The sequence below is a fragment of the Equus asinus genome, chromosome 5 (assembly GCF_041296235.1).
Source record: "Equus asinus isolate D_3611 breed Donkey chromosome 5, EquAss-T2T_v2, whole genome shotgun sequence".
Taxonomy (NCBI): Eukaryota; Metazoa; Chordata; class Mammalia; order Perissodactyla; family Equidae; genus Equus; species Equus asinus.
Window position 1 is genome coordinate 108,299,469 of NC_091794.1, and position 15,261 is coordinate 108,314,729.

At 44.0% G+C, this 15,261-nt stretch overlaps 1 protein-coding gene across 32 annotated transcripts in view; it reads right to left on the reverse strand.

The window, feature by feature from the left end:
* CAMTA1 (calmodulin binding transcription activator 1) overlaps positions 1-15,261 on the reverse strand; it is an 854,855-nt gene that overhangs the window by 28,879 nt on the left and 810,715 nt on the right. For all 32 annotated transcript variants that reach the window (XM_044769588.2, XM_070511183.1, XM_044769593.2 and 29 more), the window contains one exon: positions 1,696-1,847. In XM_044769588.2, coding sequence (XP_044625523.1) covers positions 1,696-1,847 — 152 coding nt within the window. The remainder of the gene's footprint in view (positions 1-1,695; positions 1,848-15,261) is intronic.

The following is a 15,261-nucleotide window of genomic DNA, read 5'->3' on the forward strand; positions in this document are numbered from 1 at the left end:
AGTCTCTGTGACAGCGGTTTTACGTTTAATGCGCCCCCCCTACATAAATGACCCTTCTAGCCTAATTCTCATCTCCGGGGTTATTTAAAAAGTATTTTTTTCAGTAATAAACCCCATAAAATTCAACTACTACAGAAATACTCTTGCTCGTCATTGTTTTTTATTTTTAAATCTGGAAGAAATACCTGCAAAAATAAAAAGGCAGATGATGGATATAATGTCATCCTCACTAGAGCTGTCAAAACGTCTTACAGGAGAACAGCTGGGCAATGCAAACCTGCAGGAGAACGACCTTGACCCAAAGGCCCAGCCAGAGCCACTCCATACACACAAAACAGACATATTCACAAGCACAGGGAAGTCACTGAATCGTGAATGAAGAGGGAATTTTTTCCTATTAACAAAAACAGCCACATCTCTATCATATCAGGTGGACACATATTTATTGAAGCCAACATAAACTGATGAAAGAGTATTCAATAGTAGTTAATATGGAACCGGATAATAACAGGTCAGTTGTTGAAAGGCTGAGCTGTAAAACGACATTATATTCCATTTCCATATGACCTTTGTTGGTAAAAGGAAGAGTTTCATGGGACTCTCTTATTTTAGCCAGGAAATACATTAAACAATGATTACTGCTTTTATAAAACATAGCACTATTAGCAGAAAAAGAAGCCTCTCTTAGCCTTAATAATATTTTGCTGTGTGCCAAGTCTTTCCTTTTCCATGGATTTCTGAAGATGGGAGAAATAAGAAAATTCAAGGAAAAAGGGGATTACTTTTTTGGGTGTGGTATACAATGCTTTGTTTTTGCCTATTTCTTATTATTAAAACTATGACTAACACGATATTTGCAAGGATCATAAAATTAAAAATGTTCACGTAAAAAAATGTAACTGTTCAAAAGAAATCATCACTCACCTTGAAGAGAAAGAGGGGGAATTATTTGAGGTTTTTAGGTAACAACTCAGTAGTGGAGGTAAGAAACACTCTCAGACCTTTTAAATTTATCTCTAGGGTCTCCTGAAGAATAATTTCTGCCCAGGAAATTTTCTCAAAATGAAACTCCTAAATGAAACTTACATAAAGCCTTCAAGACTAATGGGAGTACAAAACAGTATTTGGCAATTTCTCTGTACTTGGCAAATTCTTCATGGAATTTATTAAAAAGCACACATGAAAGATGATAGAATTTATAATGTTCTCACAGAAGAATTACAGAAACAGTTTCTCTGGGCCTTTTTCATATTGATCTTCTTGAGTTCATAAAAGGCTTATGAATTACTGAATTCAATTAAATTTTATATTTATACTTAAGATAGGATAGAACACAAAATACAAAACAGATTCTAAGTGAACTCTGAGCCCCAGCAGATGAGTCACACTTGGCCTCTGTGTTTTAATTGGATGTTCTCAGCTCCCACTGCCAGGTAACAGCAGCAAATTCTGAGATCAGTGATGATGACTGAGGCTCAGGGAGGCGAACAACTGAGGAGCGCCCCAGTCCAAGGCTCCTTCCATTTCACACCGACTGTAGTACGTGGAATTGCAGGCACTGGGAAGCACTCGCTCGGGCTCTGCCTAAGCCAGGAATGATACCAGCAGCAGCAGAGAGGGGACTTGGCCCCAAATGCCTCACTGATCGATAAAACATTAACAAGAGGGAAGGTGATCGCCAACACAGACTCGTACCTGAGCTTGACCTCCTCCGTTCCCGCTCCCGTTGCCCCCTCCACTGCCGCCACCTCCGCTCCCCTGTTTGTGCTGCTGGGACCCCGTCATCTCAGCCATCCTCCTTTCCATCTGCTCCAGTCGCTCTAGGATGGACATCCTGAACTGGTTATCTAGGACAAAGCAGGAGTAAGAGTCAGGTTGTGATCCGAAAGAAGGGCAGTTAACACCGGCCTATTCGAAGGACTGCCCTCAAGTTAACCAAATCACAGAGGTCTGTCCAGGCCAGACTTCTCCAGCATGGCAGTGAGTCTGACACCTCACACAGGACTGTCACATCGACAGTAGTCCAAAGTCCTCAGCTAAAGGAACAGAAAGTCCCTTTTTGTCAAAGTCCTAGTTTCAGCTTCCTGGCACCCCACTTCTTTGTCAAAGGCCCCAGTGGAAACTTGGAAGAGATCTGGCAGATAGGCCCCTAGAACAAACAAATGAGATAAATATGGCTTAATTTAAAGCAGTAGAAGAAAGCAATTATCGTGGGAAAGGAGGATACATATATATAAAGTAGTATCTGTTTTACCCAAACACTGGGAAAAAAAAAAGATTTGGGCCGGCCCGGTGGCATAGCAGGTAAGTGAGCACGTTCTGCTTCGGTGGCCTGGGGTTCGTTGGTTCGGATCCTGGGTGCGGACATGGCACCACTTGTCAAGCCGTGCTGTGGTAGGCGTCCCACATATAAAGTAGAGGAAGATGGGCATGGATGTTAGCTCAGGGCCAGCCTCCCTCAGCAAAAAGAGGAGGATTAGCAGCAGATGTTAGCTCAGGGCTAATCTTCCTCAAAAAAAAAAAGATTTTATTTCCTGATCCAGGCTCTAGCTTTTACAATTTATTTTAGGCCTTGTATCAGTCACTGCCTGAGACCCTTACACATTTCTTTTAACATGTGTCTCAATCTTTTCAGAGACAAATGCAACCAGGTGCTTCACTTCTATACAATAAACACCAGGACCTGCTGTTGGAGCTGGACCGTAACTGAGAGAAGGCTGTGCTTCTGTACCACTTCACTACAGTGAGACTCTTCTCTCCACATTCACGCATTGACACCACATGCACGCCCGTACACATGCACACACCTATATTAGAGTTGGGTTACAGATATATGTGTTTTACAAAAAGGAGCTAAACTCATGATTAAAATCATTAGCGCGTATATTCATTCAACAAATTTTAAATAATACTGTGCCAGGTATTTAACAGTGAACAGGACAGAAAAGGCCTCTTCCTGCTCTAGTAAGTGAGCAAGCAGGATAACACGATAAGGAGTGATGGGGTGGGGGCAGTATCTTGATAAGTCAGGAACGGTGACACTTGAGTTTGACCAGAATGATGAGAAGGAGTTAGACCTGCCAAGAGCTGGGGTGAGGGAACAGCACATGCAAAGGCCCTGAGACAGGACATTCATGGAACAGAAACCGTGTGGCTGGACCACAGCAGGGAGGAGAATAGAGGATGATGGTGAAGAGGTGGCCAAGGGCCAGACAGTACACAGTTATCAAGAACTCTGGCTCTGCAAAATAACAGCTGTGTAACTTTGAACAAAACCTTTGGTGCCTCAGTTTCTTCGACTCTTAAATGAAGATGTAGCTGTACTTACCTCAGAGGGTTATTGTGAGAACTAAATGAATATACATAAAGGCTCATAACATGCTAAGTTCCAGATAAGTGTTCTAGCCATCATCGTCATCTTTAGACCAATGAATTAAATGTCTTTAGAAATTGATTGAACAGCTGCGACATCTCTCTCCCTGAGATTGCTAACAGCGTAACTATTTTCAAAATACAGCCATCTGAATCATGAAAAGGAATAACCTGGAAAAGAAATATTTTATCAGCATTCCTTGCCATCCTGACTATGAATCTTAACACCAGTGAGCAAAGCTTACAGATTCTACGTGAGATACAACAACGGGCAGAGCTAACGCTGACGGAATGCTTCCCACCTGCCAGGCACCATTCTAATCACTTCGCGAACAGTAACCCTTCTGCTCGGCACAACCATCGGGTGAGGAAGGTGCTGTTACTATCCTCCTTTTGCAGATGAGACAGGCACGAGAAGATAACTACTCCATCCGGCTCTCGGACCCGGAGCGTAACCTCTATACAATAACCACACGCAGGAAAAGTTATGGGAAGAGAAGATGCACAAGAATCAGACAGTCTCAACCTAGCGAATATAACTCTTTTCTTACAGTAAAAAGACAGTAAATATCTGTTGGACAGGAAAATTTTCAATGCTGAATGCCAAACTGAGTTCACTTTACTAAACCACAAAAACAAGAGGAAGACTGTTTTTCAAGAATTTTGCCATTTTCTAACAAGCTATGTCCGGGAACAACACTAAAAGAAAAACCTTTCCCCTTTTACAGTCAAAGATAACGTCTGTGTTCCAATTTCACACGTACAGACGTGATGAACTCTGAGGACGCTGCTGCTAGGCATCTCAGCAGCACGGTCCCCAGAGGGGAAGTAATCCTGAATGAATATGCATGCAATGAACTCTCTGTGGCCATCATCATCCTGTGACCACTGATGGCAAACAGCACGATGTCAGAGCTGCTCCTGGACCCCTACCCCATGCTCTCCCTTAGAAAACGGAAACTTTGCAGAATGCAGGACTCCACCATTCGGAGCCGATGGAAGACTAAGGATTTCACCTTTCAGTTAGAGTTCAATCCCAAGCAGAAAGGCAGCTATCCTTTGTGGCACTTTTATAAGCTCTCCCTGCTTATTCCCAATCATGCCAGCTGGACCCATCCCTCTCTGAGACTGACTACTCAGAGATACTCATGCATCCCACTGAAATGGTTTAAGCCTCTATAGCCATCTACTGATTATCTCTTCTGCAAGCCTACAAATCTTGCATTGATTAAATGAGTGTTCAGAACCCATTTGTTTCAGAGCACGGTTTGCACTCGTTTGGAGCCCAATGGGCAAGATTAACATCCCATGTCAAGCGAAGGGGCAGAAGGGCACAGGGAGTGCCGCCCAGCTGCGGTCAGCCCCAGGGTGTGCTGCGGTGCCCGCCCTGCCGCCTGTCCCTGTTGGAGGCGGCTCTGTTCCAGCAGTGCTGCAGTGCGCTGCAGTGCAGTCCGTCTGTCATCCCGCCCATCCCCCTGCCAAGTGTGGACACTGCAGAGACAGACCTCCCTGCCATCACGGAGCCAGGTCCTGCCCACGGCATCGCCAGGTCAAAACACTCTGACAGTCACGATGACTCTGTGTCTGCCACAGAGGTTCCCAGCTCTTGTTCCCAGCTGGCTGTGCTCAGCGCCAATGCCCCCTGCCAGCTCTCCAGTTAGCTCCTCCACATTATTAAGCTGCTCTGAGAAGCACTTCATGAAGATATTCAGAAGCAATTATTTGCTTCTTAACAAAATTATATCATGCATAACAGCATCTCTGAGCCTCTCAACTCCAAAGGAAGAAGGTAGTGATCATTAAAATAAGAAACAATCTCAAATGGAAGTGACTGAGCCGCACCCCAGATAACGCAGGTCTGTCACACTGTGCCGCCTAAGAATCAGAGACCTTCTGAGCCCACCTCCTTCCCTCAGAGCAGGCCCAGGACGCAGCTCCCCGTCTGAAGGCCGACTCAGACGGGTATGACAATGGTCTTCACAAGTCCATCACTGGCAAGTCAAAAGCAACAACTGTCTGCTTGTTTGGGTTTTATAGTTTTTTTATGATAATTAAAACATTATTGTAAAATACTCGCCAAATTCAGAGCTATATATCGCCTTAATTGTGTATTGTGTGTGATTATGGGATAAAAGGAATATAATTACTTAGAAGCAAAAAATGTTTTCTGACTACATTTGAGTAAACAAGTACATTTAAAGATTCATTTATTCATGCACAAATATCTACTGAGCACCCACTATGCCCCAGGCACTGTGGGGAGGGGGCCTTGAACATTATGGAGGGTGTCCCTGCTCTCATTTGTTGACCAACAAACAATTTCTGCACCCTGCATGAGCCTGGATCTTTAAGTCAATACACAGGGGGTGGACGGGGAGGAGAGAGAAAACAAATAATGTGTACATCGGGGGGGCTGATGAATTTGGCCCCAGATCTCACCCATCATCTTTCAGACAAAGCCAACAGTGACTCAGCTTTGAGGGATCCCAAGCCCATGCCTTAGGACAGTGTGAACGAAGCAACCAAGCTGCTCCATCGTGAGCACAGGCCTGCACAGAAAGTGAGCTGTGAATGCACGTTTCCACGAGCACGTGGGACTCCCAAGGTCCCAGCTAAGAACGCCAGCTACTCTAGCTCCGGCTCCCGCCTGGCAGTTCCCAGCTTTCGGTTCTTGTCTAGAACTAAGAGGCTGTGTCCGTCTCAAAAAAAGAACAAGTTACAACTTGCACAGAAAGGTTCTTCAGCTCTTAACCCCCCTGGCTCTAAAGCCTAGGGCAAGGTGAGGTGTGAACACCGCCTTTCTCCTCCTATACAGAACCTCAGGGTGTGTGTCTGGGCGTCCCTTCTGTGCAGGCAGAGTGTGTGTGTTCCCTCCATCTGCTCGTCCCCTGCTGTGGGCGGTAAGCCACCCTCATGGGAGGCCTCTGCTCCTCCCAGTGGTTCCCAGACAGTAGCGGGCACCGGGGGCACCTGGAGGGCTTCCTGAAACAGAATGGTGGGCCCTATTGCCAGAGCTCTTTCATTTAGTAGGTTTTGGTGAGGCCCACAAGTTGCACATGTAACAAGTTCCAGCTGAGGCTGACACTTCTGGTCTGGGGCCACACTTCAAGAACCACTGCTCTCAGACCCCAGTCCCCTTCCACAAGATTGAATCCCCTCTGCACCCAAGTGCTTGGTAAAGAACGAGGCAGGAACCACCCGCCTGAGCAGAAGCCAACACAGACACACGGGCATTACCCCATGTGAGTCACACCAGGTCCATCCACACCAGCTCTGCCAACAGTACTGGGGTGCACGTTTGCTTCTCAAGCTCATGGCTGATTCAGATCTGACGATACTGGAAAGCTATTTAAAATCCACCCACCTGCACTGCCCTCCACGACTAGTCAAGCTCTGCTCTATCATTCCTATCAAATCTGACCTCTTGCTTGCTCACTTCTTCTCTCAGCGGACTACACAGGGTGTCTGCCCAGAGGTCTCTCTTTGCCTTGTGCTTTTCTGCAAGGCAGTCTATTTACTTGCACGGTTTCAGGGAATGAGGACTTTCAGTGATCACGTGGCAATTCCTTCCCACTACAGTCGAAACAAACGCACACACGCACCTGGACCGCAGAGAAAAAGTAAGCAATTCTGATGGCTTCGCAGCAAGTCTGCCTGACAATCCATTCCGTCTTGACTCACTCCGTCTCTTCGCGAGCCTGTTCTACCTTCATACCCTTTTAGCGGAAGCAGCACATTTAGCCTGGGCAGCTCTGACACAGCAGACAGACACTGCAGGAGAGGTGAGAGCTCTAGGGTTCACCCTGTCACTGTGTGACTTTGGAAAACTAATGACCACTTTGCACCACAATTTTCCAATCTGTAAAATGGGACTATCAATATCTACCTTACTGTTGTTTGTGAGGACGAAATAAACCAAAAAGATGTGAAATCTTTTTAAGTGTAAGGCTCTCAAGTCTGAGCCATTATTGGACTGGGGCCTTCAACCCAGTCATACCTACAGGGGCATTTTTTTAAAAATAAAATTTTAAGAAACTTTGGATAATTTTAGGTTTACAGATGAGTTGCAAAGATAGTAGAGTTTCCATATACCCTTCACCCAGCTTCCCCTAGTATTAACATCTTACATAACCATGGTGCATTTGTCAAAACGCAGAAACTAACATTACTATATCACTACTGTTAACTAAATTACGGTATACACTTGAATTAGACTGCACCATTAGAACTGAATTAGAATTAATTAATTAATTAACACGAGAGAAGTAACAAAAAAGTTCTGAGTCTTTCGTTTCTTAAAAATAATCAGCCTAAAATAATCCTCACGTTTAGGAGACATATTTTGGGGTGGCAAATTTTGTTCCCCTTCAGTACACTCTATAATGTTTGCACAAGGATGGAATCACCTAATGACGCATTTCTCAGAACAGAGCCCCATCGCTAAGCGACGCATGACTATATTTTTCTCTTTCCATCCTCTATTCTTTGGAAGTAAGTCACTAAGTCCAGCCCATACTCAAGGGGAGGGAATTAAGCTCTACCTCACAGATGGGGAAGTATCCACATATATTATCTGGAGTTCTCCTGTTCTCTTATAAGGAAGATGTGTCCTTCTCAATTTATTTGATCATGTATTTATATCAGTATAAACTTGTGTATATTTATTTTACTCTTTGGTCATGATCCCCATACTACATTAGTTTATTGCTCAAATCGTTTTCTGGCCACTGGCAGCTCCTTCAGGCTGGCTCCTGTGTCCCTTTGCCATGCCCTCTGCCTTTTCCCTTCTTTTAGGGGCACTTCCTTACTTACAGGCATTACAAGCTATGCTAGGTTCATCTTTTATTTTCCCCATCCCAACCGTAGAATCAGCAATTTCTCTAAGGAGCTCTAGTTCCTTTTATTAGCTAATGGCCTTTAGAAACCAAGATCTGGGTGCTGAGTCTGCTCCTTGCTGCTGGGGTGTCACTGCTTCTAGGCTCCTTGAGTGGACAGAGCTAGGAAATATATGTAAGTATAATAACCCATGCATGCACACATCTCTCTCACTATTTCTGTATCTATCTGTATATAGACAGCCCTCCTTGAGGGCTGGAATGCAAAGTGTCACAAAGCACAGCAGCTATGTGAAAAGATGGGTCATCTTTCCATCTCTTCAATAGGGATTCATAGCCATTAAAGGGACTCATTTAAGAATACCCCAAATTAGTATTTACCTAAAACTTAAAAATTCCTAAGCAATACCAAAGTTTTAAAGACAGAGAAAATTTCATGAAGTCAGACACCCACAATATGTTCTAAGTTTAGAAAGTTTGGGATTTGCTGCTGTCAAAGTGGAGAATCCCAAGTATTTTGGCATCTGATGTAAGAAAGTGTACATCAGGAAACCAACTACTAGCCAGACCTCTCTGGCTCTCCGTACTCTGCTGCACCTACTGTTTCCTCTAGATTATGAACAACTCACTGGAAATCTTGGAACCTAGTTAATTTTTACGGCTGTGTTGAGCAATACAACATGAGGTACTTTCTGACATTAGATAAGATACAGATCTTCCTCAATTTACCATCAGGTTATGGCCCAATAAACCCGTTGTACGGTATAAATATTGTGAGCCCAAAATGCATTTAATACCCTTAACCTACCGAACATCCTAGCTTAGCCTCGCCTGGCGGAAATGTGTTCAGAACACTGACACGAGCCTACGGTTGGGCAAAATCATTGCACACACACCTGTTTTATAATAAAGAGTTGAATATCTCATGTAACTGATTAATATTGTACTGAAAGTGAGAAACAGAACAGTTGTGAGTGTATCAGTCATTTCACCCTCGTGATCACGTGGCTGACCAGGAGCCGTGGCTGCTGCCACTGCCCAGCATCACGAGACAGGATCCCACTGGGTGTCGCTGGTGGGAAAAGATCAAGATTCAAAGTCTGAAGGACAGTTCCTACTGAATGTGCGTCACTATATCTGCGTAAAGTTGAAAAATTGTAATTCCAACCACTGTAAGTCTGGGATCGTCTGTAACTAGTTTAAAAAACCCTAAATCCCTCCCCCTTGACCTATAAAATAAAATTTAAACTGTTCGGTGTCGTATGGAATGTTCTTTACCAACTGTCTCAGGCTACTTTTTAGGGATTCTCTCATCACTCACTGTTCCACAAACCCACCAGGAATTTCACAGGCCTTTGGGCCTTTGGTAATGCCAACTTCTCCTATGTCCACTTGCTGAATTTCTTACTCTTCAGAGTATGGCTCAAACATCACTTCAGTATTATTACTAATAGCAGCTACCGAGCTGCAGCTGAGCATCTAGAGTAGGTCACTCTACGTGTATTATTTCTAGTCCTTGAAATAACTCTGAAAGATTTTCCTCATTTTACAGATGAGGAAGATGAAGCTCAGAAAGTGCGTTACTCACCCAAGGTCACACCACTCACAAGTCTCCGGGCAGGGGTCTGAACACAGGGCGGACTCCAGATCCGCGTTCTTCCCACCACGCCGGGTAAACCTTCACATCCTGCCCTGTGTCCCAATGGTGTTCAGCAAGTGAGTGGAGTTACTTTCCCACATGTGTCATTGCTACCAGAGCAAGCTTTTGAAAGCAGAGGCCTTGTCTCGTATCCCTGGCACCAGAGACAGACAGCTCAGTCAATGGAAAGGAACATTATTTTCTAATTTAAGCTTCTTCTGGAAGCCAATTTATTGATAAGCTCATCCAAACTCTAGGGCAGGAGCTCTAAGGGGCCTCTGTCATCTACAGTGGGCTCCAGGTGACTATACACCAATTAGGAGTTTGATCACTTATTCCAGCGGGCAGAGAGTGTGGTCCAAACGATCAAAACCCAACGAAGCAGGCACGTGGGAAGTCTCTGAGCTGACCTGGCTGGCTGCCATTCCCTCTCAGCCCCGGTGAGGAAATGAGATAACTGTAGGGTGTTGGTGCACGAAAAGGAGACGGGTTCCTGACTTCCTCACAGACACAAACTGGAACCTCACAGCAATGTCACTCTCTTTACCTGCTGAGCTTCACATTACAAAATCGGATCCCTACCCTTTCGATATTCCCACTTTGCCCTGGCAAAATGGAATATTTGGAACACACGGCTGGTAGCACACCTTAATGAAGGGAGTGCCTTTCATTAGTTACAAAAGCGCTCAACACGTTGGTCGGGTTAAGCTGTCGTACAAACATGAAATTTTCACTGTGTTAAACAAAAGAAACATTTTCTAGAACAGCCTCAGAAAGTGTGCACAGATTCGAATGCCTGAAAATCGGCTCATGGATAAAACCTGCAAGCACGAGAACTTGTTATTACAATCGCTTTGTCTGAGCCACCGCAGGTCTGACTGCCAGTGCAAGAGAAAAGTTTTGCCTTGGCAGGTAAGTGAATGAAGGAGCGATCGTCAAATACCATCTGCTATTTTAAAACGCGTTATTTGTGGCTCAAGTGCACATGTGCCCTCCTGTTGCTATTTGGATTGGGACTGAGAGGCCGTCTCTCATTCCATTTACAGCCCTTGGCTGCGGTGGCAGGAAGAGCTGATGAAGCAAAAGGAGGCATGACTTGAACTATTTCTGTATAGAACTGTAATTGCTGCTTAGGAAGTCTCCTAAATTTTTTAGGAAGCTCGGAAATACAGGGAAAATGAAGTCACTTAATTCCTTCCCAGAATAAATGGAGCCACTAGAGTACATTAAGCTGCTCCTCCCTGGCAAGCCATTTAAGATGTCCAAGTGCCGACGAAAGGGTAAGGGCCAGACGGAGATAAGGCACAAGCTGTACCACTCTGATTTTCCAAAGCAATGGCTAAATTTAGCCATAGAAAAAACTGCCATCCTCCACTTTTTAAAAACTCCCCAACTCTAGGTACCAAAACACTAGAAAACGAAATTAGCAATTCTCCGACTTTCTTCATCTGCAGTGATTTTGGATTCATACTTTTCCTTCATCTGTGTTCCACACCATTTACAAATTCAGAGTCTTACACACGTCAGGAGAAATCATTCAGGATGCTGCTGAAACCACCGGCCAGAAGTGATTAGGAGACAAAACATCCCAAGGGCAGCAAAGCAAATCCACAACTATTCCTTGTTCGAAACCTTTCAGTACTGGAGCTTGAGGTGCACGGGGACGAACATTTCAAAGCTATTCTCCAAGGACTCTAAGGTTTAGTGGAACACCAAGGAGCTCAACACCTTCGTAACACGGCAGAAGTATGTAAGAGCGCCCCAGATTACACTGGAGCCAACTGCGCTGTCCATAACATGGCAAATCCAGCTGGAGTCAAAGGGAGTAAAACTGCAGCTAACTAGTGTGAGAGCGAAGGAAATGAGGAAACGTGACGCAGGTCCTATACCTACTTTTACATCATTTACAAGACTAGAACATTTTCAGTTTGCTAACTTTTCAAAAGCAACAAATTCGGAGGACACTGACTCAATTTCAGCACATAGTGAAAATAAGAAATATCATAAGCACAAATTGAGACATTTTAGAGAACTGAGGAAACCACATGACCTCTAGGCCTAATGAGGTCTTTCAAGGAAAAAGTGCGGTGACGAGACGTGGAGACCAGCGATGATCTAACCTGGACCTGGAGACGCGACAGCAGGATGCATTATGCATTCAACGGCTGCATAACGGAAGTGGAAAACGAAATTCCTGACACTTAGGACCTGAAACTTCAAAGATGGAAACTATAGAACGCACAGGAATCATCAGGAGGCAGGAATACGTTAATTAAGTAGCAGCAGGCTGTTCAGTGGTGCCCAGCCGTAACAAAAACACCGCTTAAATCCTACGGGAAGAACTTTGGAGAACCAGGGCTGAACAGATTCGTGCTGCCAACGTCTACTCAACGTCTACTGCCAGGGCTCTCCTTCTCAGCACGTGTGCCAGGCTCTGGGGCTGGAATGAGGAGCAAGACACGCAGGTTATGGGGGTGGACGCCAGGGATACAAAACCAAAGAAGACCTGAGCCTTTATCTCAAGACCCTTAGTCTAATACAAACGAAGGTAAAGGGACGTCTCTAGACTCTGGGAGGCAGCGACTGTGTTCATCTATCCACTGCCAGGTTCCCAAGGCCCAACGGAATGCCTGGCACACAGTAGGCCTTCAATAAACAGTTAAGCGACTTAATTTCATCTGCTTGAAACATAAAACGTGGATTTCAAGGAGGACATGCTCAAGGATATTATGTAGAACAAAACATTTGTGCTCATTAGTCACTTCTATGATGAGCTTTTCTCCAGGCAAGTTATTGAGAGCAGTTCCTCCCCCTCCCATAGCCACCTCTTACCCAGTCCTATGAAAGGCAGCACGGACGAGGCCTCTGAAAACAAACAAAACATCTAGTCGAGGCTGGTAGAGAATAACTCTCATCTGGTAGTTTTCAACTTAGAAGTAGTGTTTTCAGGCTGGCCCAGTGGTGTAGTGGTTAAGTTCAGCATGCTCCGCTTTGATGGTGTGGGTTTGGATCCCGGGCACAGACATATACCACTTGTCAGACATGCTGTGGCAGCATCCCACATACAAAATAGAGGAAGACTGGCACAGATGTTAGCTCAGGGTGAATCTTCCTTAGCAAAAAGAGGAAGACTGGCAACAGATTTAGCTCAGAGCCAATCTTCCTCAGCAAAAAAAAAAAGAAAGAAAGAAAAGGTAGTGTTCTCTAACAAGGTTAGGGTGGAGACAGTGGGGAGAAAAGCTGAAAACTCAGTTAAAAAAATTCTGCTAGTGAGATGTGTTACATGGTGCCTGGGGAAAAGATGTAAAAACAAAACAAAACAAAAAACACCGGCTGCTTCTAGCTAATACTTCTAACCATAATAGATGCTATTTGCACTGATTTCCTGGTGATTTTCAATCTAACTCCAAAACTATGTATTTGGGATTCTAGTTGGAAGAGGCCAGCTGTTTCCAGCTCCTGCTCCATCCATTATTTAGAGGTCTGCTGTTGGCAATGCTTTGCTCTCAGAGCCAAGCGTGGGGATGCCGTCTGCACAGACGTTCCCTGCTGTCTTGCTAACATGTGAAAGTCCAAGATGTTCCAAAAATACGTATTTTTTAAAACACTGGATTCTACATTGAAAGGCTTCAGTTCCAGAACTTAAGTTTATTAACTACAATATTTTTTCACAATAAGATCTTGTAAAAACTTGGAATAAACACAGATGAAGTCCTTTCCAATTAATAGACAAATGCATATATGTTAAAGGAAATACTTGTGTTGGACATATTATAATGGACATCTTATGTCCAAAATATTGGACGTATTATAGATAAAATAGATCTTAATACATAAAATGATTTAAGGATACTATTTTACAATTTATCATGGGCTTTTCCGACAAATAGAGAACATTTTAAAAATTCAAGTTATATAATTTTAAACATTTTATTCAAAAATAAAATATTTCTCCAAGGGAACTACCAGAGTTTTAGAAAATCTTTAACCATTGAGCTCCTTTTTAGGAGCGTCACGATCCCTGTGAGGGCCACTTTGTGTCCTGGCTCCATACGCCACGTCAGAACGCATCAGGGGCTGCTCTCCCACGTCCGCATGACTCACCGCACACGTTGAGTTTGGGAGGCGGTAACTCATGTACTACGTTTCCCACTAGCACTCGATCCCGAGATCAGAGCAATCTTCAAATTTTTGCACATTCTAAATCAGTGAGGCCCTAATGAAGGCATTATTGAGGCTAGCATTCAAGCATCCCTTAGATTAGGTGGAAAAGCTAAAAACGTATAGTGCTTTTCACTAAATCAGGATGCAACTTGATTTCACACAGTTGTGGAGCTGTCCTGTCGTGCCCTCCCCATAGAAGTCCCCAGAGTGGGCTTCTCTAATCATCCCACGCAGCATGCAGTTGATTGAAAGGTTCAGAAAGGAGTTAGATAAGGGAGCAACAGATCACTAATCAACTCGAACGGCAGTGGGCACTGACCCTGGGAGCATCCATCGCAAATCCCCAACACGGTCCCACAGTCTCTTTTCTCCCGTCTTCCTCACTTTTCTCAATGTCCCTTCCCTGCCCCAATCCATCCCCCTCAATCTCTCTATTTCCCTCCCTGCTCTCACTTAACAGGTAACAGTTCTGGATCCAGGTATGTGTTTGAGGAGGCTGATAAAAATAACTTAGGATTAATAATAGATTATGTAAGATCAAGATTCATTAAAAGAAAGTGTAAAAGAACGTTCAGGTAAAGCTGCTAGGCAGAAAACACACTAAATTGTCCAAAATGGTTAATTGTGAGTCCCAAGTTTGGCTGAACTTAGCAAACAAAGCAGAAGGGAGGCCATCGGTTTCAGGATCCCTCTGATAGCATGACTCTTCTTGGTACTAAGATCTGAAAGAAATTTCTCCCATAAATCCTAGTAAGAAAGACCCTGGAACATAACAGACTTCAACATCCTTGCAATAAAGGCAATACTGGGTTTAAAAACCACTGTTTATTGCCATTCAGTATTAAAGAACACTGAAGCACCATTTCCTGAAAGCCAGTCAACGAAGGACCAGCGTGGGCCAGCTGCACAGCTCTCCGATGATTTGGTAACTCATACCGTTCAGAAGAACACGCATCTCCTATTCACTGCTTACTCTTTACTGAACAATATTTTATGATCCTGATTTTTAAATATAAAAGTAGGTGAGCTGAAGGTTTTAAATCTTTTGAAGGAAAAGCTGTCTGTGTTTAGTTGGTTTTTAGTTGTTTATCATTAAGTAACTCTCAATGGATTTCTCTTTTGCAGGGAGTGGCCCTTATCCTTTAAAAAGTCTCTTTACTACAATGAAATAACATGTTTCCTTCTTCTGTGTTCGGGAATAAATATATTTAAAGTTTGGCAATAAGGCAGTGTCCTGCATAGGTAATTTCT